At 48.4% G+C, this 14039-nt stretch overlaps 1 protein-coding gene across 3 annotated transcripts in view; it reads left to right on the top strand.

Moving 5' to 3' along the window:
• Positions 1-14039, top strand: part of DYSF (dysferlin) — a 441189-nt gene that overhangs the window by 39293 nt on the left and 387857 nt on the right. For 2 of the 3 annotated variants that reach the window (XM_077280346.1, XM_077280345.1), the window contains exon 1: positions 117-238. The exons of the other annotated variant lie outside the window; for it this stretch is intronic. In XM_077280346.1, the coding sequence (XP_077136461.1) occupies positions 148-238 (91 nt within the window). In that variant the 5' untranslated portion in view covers positions 117-147. Of the gene's footprint in view, positions 1-116; positions 239-14039 lie in introns of those variants that run through there. 3 annotated transcript variants of the gene reach the window in all.

Here is a 14039-nt window from a genome sequence, read left to right as displayed (position 1 = left end):
GGGTTACCGCCCGGGGGGGGGGGGGGGGCAGACACAAGCAGGGACAGGAGCACATTCCGATGCAGAGCGGGGGGCGGGGCCTGCCTCCTGACCACGCCCCTGACCGGCGGCCGCGATCCGTCCCGGAGGAGGCAGCTGCGCTCAGAGATGCTCCGCTGTGTGCTGCAGAGAGCCGGCAACCTGCCCCCCGGGGCCCGAGGGGGGCGCTGCGACCCGGTAACCAGCCTGAGCTTCCGAGGTGAGAAGGACCCCACAATGGGACTGACGGACAATGTGTGAGGTGACAGCACCGACCCCGGGACTGAGGGACCAGGGGGGGAATCCGCACTGATCGGAGGACTCAGGGAGACGGGAGCAGATGGAGCAGAGCTGAGGAGGCTGCGGTGTCCACAGGGACAGATCACACCGGGAGAACGCAGCTCCGCTACATCTGACCCCTACAGCTCTGCTACATCCGACCCCTACAGCTCTGCTGCATCCGACCCCTACAGCTCTGCTACATCTGACCTCTACAGCTCTGCTACATCCGACCCCTACAGCTCTGCTGCATCCGACCCCTACAGCTCTGCTACATCTGACCTCTACAGCTCTGCTACATCCGACCCCTACAGCTCTGCTACATCTGACACAGCACTGCTACATCTGACCCCTACAGCTCTGCTACATCTGACACAGCTCTGCTACATCTGACCCTTACAGCTCTGCTACATCTGACACAGCTCTGCTACATCTGACACAGCTCTGCTACATCTGACACAGCTCTGCTACATCTGACACAGCTCTGCTACATCTGACCTCTACAGCTCTGCTACATCTGACACAGCTCTGCTACCTCTGACCTCTACAGCTCTGCTACATCTGACCCCTACAGCCCTGCTACATCTGACCCCTACAGCTCTGCTACCTCCGACCCCTACAGCTCTGCTACCTCCGACCCCTACAGCTCTGCTACCTCCGACCCCTACAGCTCTGCTGCCTCTGACCCCTACAGCTCTGCTACATCTGACCCCTACAGCTCTGCTACATCTGACCTCTACAGCTCTGCTACATCTGACACAGCTCTGCTACATCTGACCCCTACAGCTCTGCTACATCTGACACAGCTCTGCTACATCTGACACAGCTCTGCTACATCTGACCTCTACAGCTCTGCTACATCTGACACAGCTCTGCTACCTCCGACCCCTACAGCTCTGCTACATCTGACACAGCACTGCTACATCTGACCCCTACAGCTCTGCTACATCTGACACAGCTCTGCTACATCTGACCCCTACAGCTCTGCTACATCTGACACAGCTCTGCTACATCTGACACAGCTCTGCTACATCTGACCTCTACAGCTCTGCTACATCTGACACAGCTCTGCTACCTCTGACCTCTACAGCTCTGCTACATCTGACCCCTACAGCCCTGCTACATCTGACCCCTACAGCCCTGCTACATCTGACCCCTACAGCTCTGCTACCTCCGACCCCTACAGCTCTGCTACCTCCGACCCCTACAGTTCTGCTACCTCCGACCCCTACAGCTCTGCTGCCTCTGACCCCTACAGCTCTGCTGCACCTGACCCCTACAGCTCTGCTACCTCTGACCTCTACAGCTTTGCTACATCTGACCCCTACAGCCCTGCTACATCTGACCCCTACAGCTCTGCTACCTCCGACCCCTACAGCTCTGCTACCTCCGACCCCTACAGCTCTGCTGCCTCTGACCCCTACAGCTCTGCTGCATCTGACCCCTACAGCTCTGCTACCTCTGACCCCCACAGCTCTGCTGCATCTGACCCCTACAGCTCTGCTGCATCTGACCCCTACAGCTCTGCTGCCTCTGACCCCTACAGCTCTGCTGCATCTGACCCCTACAGCTCTGCTGCATCTGACCCCTACAGCTCTGCTACCTCTGACCCCTACAGCTCTGCTGCATCTGACCCCTACAGCTCTGCTGCATCTGACACAGCTCTGCTACATCTGACCCCTACAGCTCTGCTACATCTGACACAGCTCTGCTACATCTGACACAGCTCTGCTACATCTGACCTCTACAGCTCTGCTACATCTGACACAGCTCTGCTACCTCCGACCCCTACACCTCTGCTACATCTGACACAGCACTGCTACATCTGACCCCTACAGCTCTGCTACATCTGACACAGCTCTGCTACATCTGACCCCTACAGCTCTGCTACATCTGACACAGCTCTGCTACATCTGACACAGCTCTGCTACATCTGACCTCTACAGCTCTGCTACATCTGACACAGCTCTGCTACCTCTGACCTCTACAGCTCTGCTACATCTGACCCCTACAGCCCTGCTACATCTGACCCCTACAGCCCTGCTACATCTGACCCCTACAGCTCTGCTACCTCCGACCCCTACAGCTCTGCTACCTCCGACCCCTACAGCTCTGCTACCTCCGACCCCTACAGCTCTGCTGCCTCTGACCCCTACAGCTCTGCTGCACCTGACCCCTACAGCTCTGCTACCTCTGACCTCTACAGCTTTGCTACATCTGACCCCTACAGCCCTGCTACATCTGACCCCTACAGCTCTGCTACCTCCGACCCCTACAGCTCTGCTACCTCCGACCCCTACAGCTCTGCTACCTCCGACCCCTACAGTTCTGCTACGTCCGACCCCTACAGCTCTGCTGCCTCTGACCCCTACAGCTCTGCTGCACCTGACCCCTACAGCTCTGCTACCTCTGACCTCTACAGCTTTGCTACATCTGACCCCTACAGCCCTGCTACATCTGACCCCTACAGCTCTGCTACCTCCGACCCCTACAGCTCTGCTACCTCCGACCCCTACAGCTCTGCTGCCTCTGACCCCTACAGCTCTGCTGCATCTGACCCCTACAGCTCTGCTACCTCTGACCCCCACAGCTCTGCTGCATCTGACCCCTACAGCTCTGCTGCATCTGACCCCTACAGCTCTGCTGCCTCTGACCCCTACAGCTCTGCTGCATCTGACCCCTACAGCTCTGCTGCATCTGACCCCTACAGCTCTGCTACCTCTGACCCCTACAGCTCTGCTGCATCTGACCCCTACAGCTCTGCTGCATCTGACACAGCTCTGCTACATCTGACCCCTACAGCTCTGCTACATCTGACACAGCTCTGCTACATCTGACACAGCTCTGCTACATCTGACCTCTACAGCTCTGCTACATCTGACACAGCTCTGCTACCTCCGACCCCTACAGCTCTGCTACATCTGACACAGCACTGCTACATCTGACCCCTACAGCTCTGCTACATCTGACACAGCTCTGCTACATCTGACCCCTACAGCTCTGCTACATCTGACACAGCTCTGCTACATCTGACACAGCTCTGCTACATCTGACCTCTACAGCTCTGCTACATCTGACACAGCTCTGCTACCTCTGACCTCTACAGCTCTGCTACATCTGACCCCTACAGCCCTGCTACATCTGACCCCTACAGCCCTGCTACATCTGACCCCTACAGCTCTGCTACCTCCGACCCCTACAGCTCTGCTACCTCCGACCCCTACAGCTCTGCTACCTCCGACCCCTACAGCTCTGCTGCCTCTGACCCCTACAGCTCTGCTGCACCTGACCCCTACAGCTCTGCTACCTCTGACCTCTACAGCTTTGCTACATCTAACCCCTACAGCCCTGCTACATCTGACCCCTACAGCTCTGCTACCTCCGACCCCTACAGCTCTGCTACCTCCGACCCCTACAGCTCTGCTGCCTCTGACCCCTACAGCTCTGCTGCATCTGACCCCTACAGCTCTGCTACCTCTGACCCCCACAGCTCTGCTGCATCTGACCCCTACAGCTCTGCTGCCTCTGACCCCTACAGCTCTGCTGCATCTGACCCCTACAGCTCTGCTGCCTCTGACCCCTACAGCTCTGCTGCATCTGACCCCTACAGCTCTGCTGCATCTGACCCCTACAGCTCTGCTGCATCTGACCCCTACAGCTCTGCTACCTCTGACCCCTACAGCTCTGCTGCATCTGACCCCTACAGCTCTGCTGCATCTGACACCTACAGCTCTGCTGCATCTGACCCCTACAGCTCTGCTGCATCTGACCCCTACAGCTCTGCTGCATCTGACCCCTACAGCTCTGCTGCATCTGACCCCTACAGCTCTGCTGCATCTGACCCCTACAGCTCTGCTGCATCTGACCCCTACAGCTCTGCTACCTCTGACCCCTACAGCTCTGCTACCTCCGACCCCTACAGCTCTGCTACCTCCGACCCCTACAGCTCTGCTACCTCTGACCGGCTGTGCCACCGACAAATCCAGTCTGGAAAACTGGGCTCTGTTGAAAAAGCTCTGACCTCTGTGATGTAATCTCACCCTGATACATGTGTACAGCTAGAAAAGGAGACAGATAGATAACAGATAATAGATAGATAATAGAAGGCTTGAGATAATAGATAATAGATAGATGATAGATCGATAGATAGATAACACAGGTCAACAAAAAAAACATTTTTTTCTGGTGTCCAAAATATTTTAATGAATTTGGGGTATTTTTGGGGTGCTGATTCTGAATATGTCATCAGTTTTGCCAGATTGGCTCAAGTTTTTGAGATTTTTGGTATCTTATTTATAGCACTTGTTGGTAAATGCGACGCATCATCTCATTAATTTCTTTGGATTAGTACTTGAACTGAGCAGTTCTCAATATAGTTTTGTGTTAATTAGTGTTCTAAAAGTTTGTTCATAGCTTGATTTTTGCACTAACTTTATGTTGTTGTCTGTTTTCCAGTGAAAAGCATGAACTCATCAAGAAGAAGTTGTCTTAACGATCCAGACTCATTCTGTTACATTTGTGGTGAATACACACTGCCAAAACATAGAAGAAACATAACAGACTTCGTAAAAAAAGTGTATTTTGCCTATTTTGGGGTTATGCTTGGGGACCAAGACAAGTTTTGGGCACCACACATAGTGTGCAAAGCATGTATCGAATTATTACGAAAATGGAGCAAAGGACAAAGAAAAAGCTTCAAATTTGGTGTTCCAATGGTGTGGAGAGAGCCAAAAAATCATCATGATGACTGTTATTTCTGTGCAGTGCAAGTGCAAGGATTCAATAAGCATAAGAAACGAAAATGGGAGTAACATGGCATCTGCAAGAAGGCCTGTCCCTCATTGTGAAGATGTGCCTGTACCTGTGTTTACCAGAAATAACAGTCATCATGATGATTTTTTGGCTCTCTCCACACCATTGGAACACCAAATTTGAAGCTTTTTCTTTGTCCTTTGCTCCATTTTCGTAATAATTCGATACATGCTTTGCACACTATGTGTGGTGCCCAAAACTTGTCTTGGTCCCCAAGCATAACCCCAAAATAGGCAAAATACACTTTTTTTACGAAGTCTGTTATGTTTCTTCTATGTTTTGGCAGTGTGTATTCACCACAAATGTAACAGAATGAGTCTGGATCGTTAAGACAACTTCTTCTTGATGAGTTCATGCTTTTCACTGGAAAACAGACAACAACATAAAGTTAGTGCAAAAATCAAGCTATGAACAAACTTTTAGAACACTAATTAACACAAAACTATATTGAGAACTGCTCAGTTCAAGTACTAATCCAAAGAAATTAATGAGATGATGCGTCACATTTACCAACAAGTGCTATAAATAAGATACCAAAAATCTCAAAAACTTGAGCCAATCTGGCAAAACTGATGACATATTCAGAATCAGCACCCCAAAAATACCCTAAATTCGATGAAATATCTTTGGCACCAAAAATGCTGTTGACCAGTGTAATAGATAGATAGATAGATAATAGATAGATAATAGATAGATAGATAGATAGATAGATAGATAATAGATAATAGATAGATAGATAGATAGATAATAGATAGATAGATAATAGATAGATAATAGATAGATAGATAATAGATAGATAAATAGATAGATAATAGATAGATAATAGATAGATAATAGATAGATAGATAATAGATAGATAATAGATAGATAGATAATAGATAGAAGGCTTCAGAAAGACTGTTGTGGAGGTGACACGTTATGATATCGGCTGATCCAGTCTCCTGCACCTTCTGCACTTTTATATTGGAGCGCTGCTTGTTTTTCTACTCTTATATTATTGGACCTGTATAGATAAATCGTTGCCCCCATGGCTCATGTCCTCGGTGCGGCTTCCTTATATCTTTATTAGGTAGATAAATAATAGACAGATATAAGATCGGCAGATAATAGATATAATACATAGTATAATAATTACACATGCAGCTGTCTGGCTGTCGCTGACTGTTCCTGTCTTGCTGTCACTGGCTGTCACTGTCTGGCTGCCCCTGTCTTGCTGTCACTGGCTGTCACTGTCTGGCTGCCCCTGTCTTGCTGTCACTGGCTGTCCCTGTCTTGCTGTCACTGGCTGTCACTGTCTGGCTGCCCCTGTCTGGCTGTCACTGTCTGGCTGTCCCTGTCTTGCTGTCACTGGCTGTCCCTGTCTCGCTGTCACTGGCTGTCACTGTCTCGCTGTCACTGGCTGTCACAGTCTCACTGTCCCTGTCTTGCTGTCACTGTCTCGCTGTCACTGTCTGGCTGTCACTGACTGTTCCTGTCTGGCTGTCCCTGTGTGGCTGTCACTGTCTGGCTGTCACTGACTGTTCCTGTCTGGCTGTCCCTGTGTGGCTGTCCCTGTTTGGCGGTCCCTGTCTTGCTGTCACTGGCTGTCACTGTCTCGCTGTCACTGGCTGTCACTGTCTCGCTGTCACAGTCTCGCTGTCCCTGTCTGGCTGTCCCTGTCTTGCTGTCACTGGCTGTCACTGTCTCGCTGTCACAGTCGCGCTGTCCCTGTCTTGCTGTCACTGGCTGTCACTGTCTCACTGTCACTGGCTGTCACTGACTGTCCCTGTCTGGCTGTCCCTGTGTGGCTGTCACTGGCTGTCACTGTCTGGCTGTCCCTGTCTGACTGTCAGTCATTTTCATGCTGCTGCTGTACTTCCGGTCTGTCTGATGATCCCGCGTGGAGTACAGAGGGCTCGTTTATCACGCTATACTGTACACTGTGGGTGCAGGATTCTGGTGACATTTCTGCTTCTGTTCTCTGTTATCATCCAGACCTATTTACTGATACTTTTTGACTCACACTTCTGGGAACAGATGGCAGAAGGCCAGACAGTAATGGTGGCCGATGCCTGGTCGTAACGTGGTGATATATGATACCTGCTGACCCTGATCCCCCAGTAATGCTGTCCCTGTACGCGGAGCAGCGTTATATACAGGGCTCGTCCGGAGTTTACTAATCTGGTAGCAAAATATGAAGAGAATAGGACGCCTGTTCACAGCAGAGCCAAGTACCACAGTTCTGCAGCCACTAAGCCGTCCTCTGATGTCATGTTACCTGTGGGTCTTAACCCACTACTGTACCCACTACTGTACCTGCTGTTGTACCCACTACTGTACCTGCTACTGTACCTGCTATTGAACCCACTACTGTACCCGCGACTGGACCCACTACTGTACCTGCTATTGAACCCGCTACTGTACTCACTACTGTACCCGCTACTGTACCCACTACTGTACCTGCTACTGTACCTGCTATTGAACCCACTACTGTACCCGCGACTGTACCCACTACTGTACCCGCTATTGTACCCACTACTGTACCTGCTATTGAACCCACTACTGTACCCGCTACTGGACCCACTACTGTACCTGCTATTGAACCCGCTACTGTACTCACTACTGTACCCGCTACTGTACTCACTACTGTACCTGCTACTGTACCCACTACTGTACCTGCTATTGAACCCACTACTGTACCCACTACTGTACCCACTACTGTACCTGCTATTGAACCCACTACTGTACCCGCTACTGCACCCACTACTGTACCTGCTACTGTACCCACTACTGTACCTGCTATTGAACCCACTACTGTACCTGCTACTGTACACACTACTGTACCTGCTATTGAACCCACTACTGTACCCGCTACTGTACCCACTACTGTACCCGCTACTGTACCTCCTACTGTACTCACTACTGTACCTGCTATTGAACCCACTACTGTACCCGCCACTGTACCCACTACTGTACCTGCTACTGTACCCACTACTGTACCCGCTACTGTACCCACTACTGTACTTGCTACTGTACCCACTACTGTACCTGCTATTGAACCCACTACTGTACCTGCTATTGAACCCACTACTGTACCCGCTACTGTACCCACTACTGTACTTGCTACTGTACCTGCTTTTGAACCCACTACTGTACCTGCTATTGAACCCACTACTGTACCTGTTATTGTACCCTCTACTGTACCCACTACTGTACCTGTTATTGTACCCTCTACTGTGCCTGTTATTGTACCCACTACTGTACCTACTATTGTACACACCCCTTCACCCATTACTGTACCTACTATTGTACCCACTACTGTACCCACTGTTATACCCACTACTGTACCCACTACTTTACCGACTGTTATTGTACTCACTACTGTTCCTTCTATTGTACACGCTACTTCACTCGTTATTGTACTACCTACTTTACTAACTACTGTACCCACTACTGTGTCTGCTACTGTACTGATTCCTGCACCCATTACTGTACCTTCTACTGTACTGACTCCTGCACCCATTACTGTACCTTCTACTGTACTGACTCCTGCACCCATTACTGTACCTTCTACTGTACTGATTCCTGCACCCATTACTGTACCTTCTACTGTACTGACTCCTGCACCCATTACTGTACCTTCTACTGTACTGACTCCTGCACCCATTACTGTACCTTCTACTGTACTGATTCCTGCACCCATTACTGTACCTTCTACTGTACTGACTCCTGCACCCATTACTGTACCTTCTACTGTACTGACTCCTGCACCCATTACTGTACCTTCTACCTTAGTGACTCCTGCACCCATTACTGTACCTTCTAATTTACTGTCTCCTGGACCCATTACTGTACCTTCTACTGTACTGACTCCTGCACCCATTACTGTACCTTCTAATTTACTGACTCCTGGACCCATTACTGTACCTTCTACTGTACTGACTCCTGCACTCATTACTGTACCTTCTACCCAAGTGACTCCTGCACCCTTTACTGTACCTTCTACTGTACTGACTCCTGCACCCATTACTGTACCTTCTACTGTACTGACTCCTGCACCCATTACTGTACCTTCTACTGTACTGACTCCTGCACCCATTACTGTACCTTCTACTGTACTAACTCCTGCACCCATTACTGTACTTTCTACTGTACTGACTCCTACACCCATTACTGTACCTTCTACTGTACTGACTCCTGCACCCATTACTGTACCTTCTACTGTACTAACTCCTGCACCCATTACTGTACCTTCTACTTTACTGACTCCTGCACCCATTACTGTACCTTCTACTTTACTGACTCCTGCACCCATTACTGTACCTTCTACTTTAGTGACTCCTGCACCCATTATTGTACCTTCTACTGTACTGACTCCTGCACCCATTATTGTACCTTCTACTGTACTGACTCCTGCACCCATTATTGTACCTTCTACTGTACTGACTCCTGCACCCATTATTGTACCTTCTACTGTACTGACTCCTGCACCCATTACTGTACCTTCTACTTTAGTGACTCCTGCACCCATTACTGTACCTTCTACTGTACTGACTCCTGCACCCATTACTGTACCTTCTACTGTACTGACTCCTGCATCCATTACTGTACCTTCTACTTTAGTGACTCCTGCACCCATTATTGTACCTTCTACTGTACTGACTCCTGCACCCATTACTGTACCTTCTACTTTACTGACTCCTGCACCCATTACTGTACCTTCTACTTTAGTGACTCCTGCACCCATTATTGTACCTTCTACTGTACTGACTCCTGCACCCATTATTGTACCTTCTACTGTACTGACTCCTGCACCCATTATTGTACCTTCTACTGTACTGACTCCTGCATCCATTACTGTACCTTCTACTGTACTGACTCCTGCACCCATTACTGTACCTTCTACTGTACTGACTCCTGCATCCATTACTGTACCTTCTACTGTACTGACTCCTGCACCCATTCCTGTACCTTCTACTGTACTGACTCCTGCACCCATTACTGTACTTTCTACTGTACTGACTCCTGCACCCATTACTGTACCTTCTACTGTACTGACTCCTGCACCCATTACTGTACCTTCTACTGTACTGACTCCTGCATCCATTACTGTACCTACTACTGTACTGACTCCTGCACCCATTACTGTACCTTCTACTGTACTGACTCCTGCACCCATTATTGTACCTACTACTGTACTGACTCCTGCACCCATTACTGTACCTTCTACTGTACTGACTCCTGCACCCATTACTGTACCTTCTACTGTACTAACTTCTGCACCCATTACTGTACTTTCTACTGTACTGACTCCTGCACCCATTACTGTACCTTCTACTGTACTAACTCCTGCACCCATTACTGTACCTTCTACTGTACTGACTTCTGCATCCATTACTGTACCTTCTACTGTACTGACTTCTGCATCCATTACTGTACGTACTACTGTACTGACTCCTGCACCCATTACTGTACCTTCTACTGTACTAACTTCTGCACTCATTATTGTACCTTCTACTGTACTGACTCCTGCACCCATTACGGTACCTACTACTGTACTAACTTCTGCACTCATTATTGTACCTTCTACTGTACTAACTTCTGCACCCATTACTGTACCTTCTACTGTACTGACTCCTGCACCCATTACTGTACCTTCTACTGTACTAACTTCTGCACTCATTATTGTACCTTCTACTGTACTAACTTCTGCACCCATTACTGTACCTTCTACTGTACTGACTCCTGCACCCATTACTGTACCTTCTACTGTACTGACTCCTGCATCCATTACTGTACCTTCTACTGTACTAACTTCTGCACCCATTACTGTACCTTCTACTGTACTGACTCCTGCACCCATTACTGTACCTTCTACTGTACTAACTTCTGCACTCATTATTGTACCTTCTACTGTACTAACTTCTGCACCCATTACTGTACCTTCTACTGTACTGACTCCTGCACCCATTACTGTACCTTCTACTGTACTAACTTCTGCACCCATTACTGTACTTTCTACTGTACTGACTCCTGCACCCATTACTGTACCTTCTACTGTACTGACTCCTGCACCCATTATTGTACCTTCTACTGTACTGACTCCTGCACCCATTACTGTACCTTCTACTGTACTGACTCCTGCACCCATTACTGTACCTTCTACTTTACTGACTCCTGCACCCATTACTGTATTAGAGAATGATCTTTTCACTTTTCTGTTACCATATACAATTAGATTTGCTGAAGACACATTATATCGGCAGGATAAGCAGCCGTCCTGCAACATCTGGCTCTGCTGCATCTGTAGTTATGACTATATATTATTAATATTATAGCGCCATTTATTCCATGTGTATACATAGTATATGTAGGGAGCCTGCGCGCCGTCTCCGGCCGCTCCAGCTGTGCTCTCATGGCCATATATAGATGTGCTAACAATCTCCAGCGCTAATGTGTCCCTGAGACGGGGATTGTGTTCCTGTTAACAGCTCAGCTCCTTCCTCTTCCCCTTCCTCTCTGCCAGGACGGGCACTCAGGAAATATTCACAATGACATGTGTCACTGCAACGTCTTATAACTCGCACACAATGTAATAAAGTACAGGAGGTGACCCCATCTCACTCATGAGCCGGCCTGCAGGCAGGGACACTGTGTGCTGGGACGTGCTGCACTACTGGGCGGACACTAGTAGTTGTGGATGTGGCGGCAGAAAACGTCTGGCCTCCATCAAGTAACTTCATTCACAAAAGTGGTTTATTTGTTAAGATACGTTAATTTCTGTAAGTATGACTATTTATACAGAGACTGCAAAAGTATACATACCCCCCGACCTCCAAACAGGTACATACCCCCCGACCTCCAAACAGGTACATACCCCCGACCTCCAAACAGGTACATACCCCCGACCTCCAAACAGGTACATACCCCCGACCTCCAAACAGGTACATACCCCCCGACCTCCAAACAGGTACATACCCCCGACCTCCAAACAGGTACATACCCCCGACCTCCAAACAGGTACATACCCCCGACCTCCAAACAGGTACATACCCCCGACCTCCAAACAGGTACATACCCCCGACCTCCAAACAGGTACATACAGTGGAGAAAAAAAGTCTTTAGTCAGCCACAAATTGTGCAAGTTCTACCACTTATAAAGATGAGCGAGGCCTGTAATTGACATCATAGGTAGACCACAACTATGAGAGTCACAATGAGAAAACAAATCCAGAAAATCACCGCGTCTGATTTGGGAAGATTTATTTTGCAATGGTGGAAAATAAGTATTTGGTCACTTACAAACATGCAAGATTTCTGGCTCTCACAGACCTGTAACTTCTTCTTTAAGAGTCTCCTCTTTCCTCCACTCATTACCTGTAGTAATGGCACCTGTTTAAACTTGTTATCAGTATAAAAGACACCTGTGCACACCCTCAAACAGTCTGACTCCAAACTCCACTATGGTGAAGACCAAAGAGCTGTCAAAGGACGCCAGAAACAAAATTGTAGCCCTGCACCAGGCTGGGAAGACTGAATCTGCAACAGGCAAGCAGCTTGGAGTGAAGAAATCAACAGTGGGAGCAATAATTAGAAAATGGAAGACATTCAAGACCACTGATAATCTCCCTCGATCTGGGGCTCCACCCAAAATCCCACCCCGTGGGGTCAGAATGATCACAAGAACGGTGAGCAAAAATCCCAGAGCCACGCGGGGGGACCTAGTGAATGAACTGCAGAGAGCTGGGACCAATGTAACAAGGCCTACCATAAGTAACACACTACGCCACCATGGACTCAGATCCTGCAGTGCCAGACGTGTCCCACTGCTTAAGCCAGTACATGTCCGGGCCCGTCTGAAGTTTGCTAGAGAGCATTTGGATGATCCAGAGGAGTATTGGGGAATGTCATATGGTCTGATGAAACCAAAGTAGAACTGTTTAGTAGAAACAAACCTTGTCGTGTTTGGAGGAGACAGAATGCCGAGTTGCATCCAAAGAACACCATACCTACTGTGAAGCATGGTGGTGGCAACATCATGCTTTGGGGCTGTTTCTCTGCAAAAGGACCAGGACGACTGATCCATGTACATGAAAGAATGGGGCCATGTATCGTGAGATTTTGAGTGCAAACCTCCTTCCATCAGCAATGAAATTGAAGATGAAACGTGGATGGGTCTTTCAACATGACAATGATCCCAAGCACACCGCCAGGGCAATGAAGGAGTGGCTTTGTAAGAAGCATATGAAACATCACTGCAGTGTGTGCCAACCTTCTGAAGACTTACAGAAAACGTCTGACCTCTGTCATTGCCAACAAAGGAGATATAACAAAATATTGAGATGAACCTTTGTTAATGACCAAATACTTATATTCCACCATAATATGCAAAATAAATCTTCCAAATCAGACGCGGTGATTTTCTGGATTTGTTTTCTCATTGTGACTCTCATAGTTGTGGTCTACCTATGATGTCAATTACAGGCCTCTCTCATCTTTATAAGTGGGAGAACTTCCTCTCTCCTCCTGTACCAGTTATGACTTGTATTGTTCAAGATTATTGTACTTGTTTTTATTATGTATACCCCTCCTCACTTGTAAAGCGCCATGGAATAAATGGCGCTATAACAATAAATAATAATAATAATAATAATAATAATAATAATAACTTGCACAATTGGTGGCTGACTAAATACATTTATACCCACTGTAACCTCCATCCACGTAACTTATAGTATTTTACTATAATGATGCGTCATCCACAGATCCCCATAACAGTGTATCATCCACAGATACCCATAACAGTGCATCATCCACAGATCCCCCATAACAGTGCGTCATCCACAGATCCCCCATAACAGTGCGTCATCCACAGATCCCCATAACAGTGCGTCATCCACAGATCCCCCATAACAGTGCATCATCCACAGATCCCCCATAACAGTGCATCA

This window comes from Ranitomeya variabilis, chromosome 1 (assembly GCF_051348905.1).
Source record: "Ranitomeya variabilis isolate aRanVar5 chromosome 1, aRanVar5.hap1, whole genome shotgun sequence".
NCBI lineage: Eukaryota > Metazoa > Chordata > Amphibia > Anura > Dendrobatidae > Ranitomeya > Ranitomeya variabilis.
The sequence above is the reverse complement of the archived record's forward strand: the minus strand, read 5'-3'. Positions and strand labels throughout refer to the sequence as shown.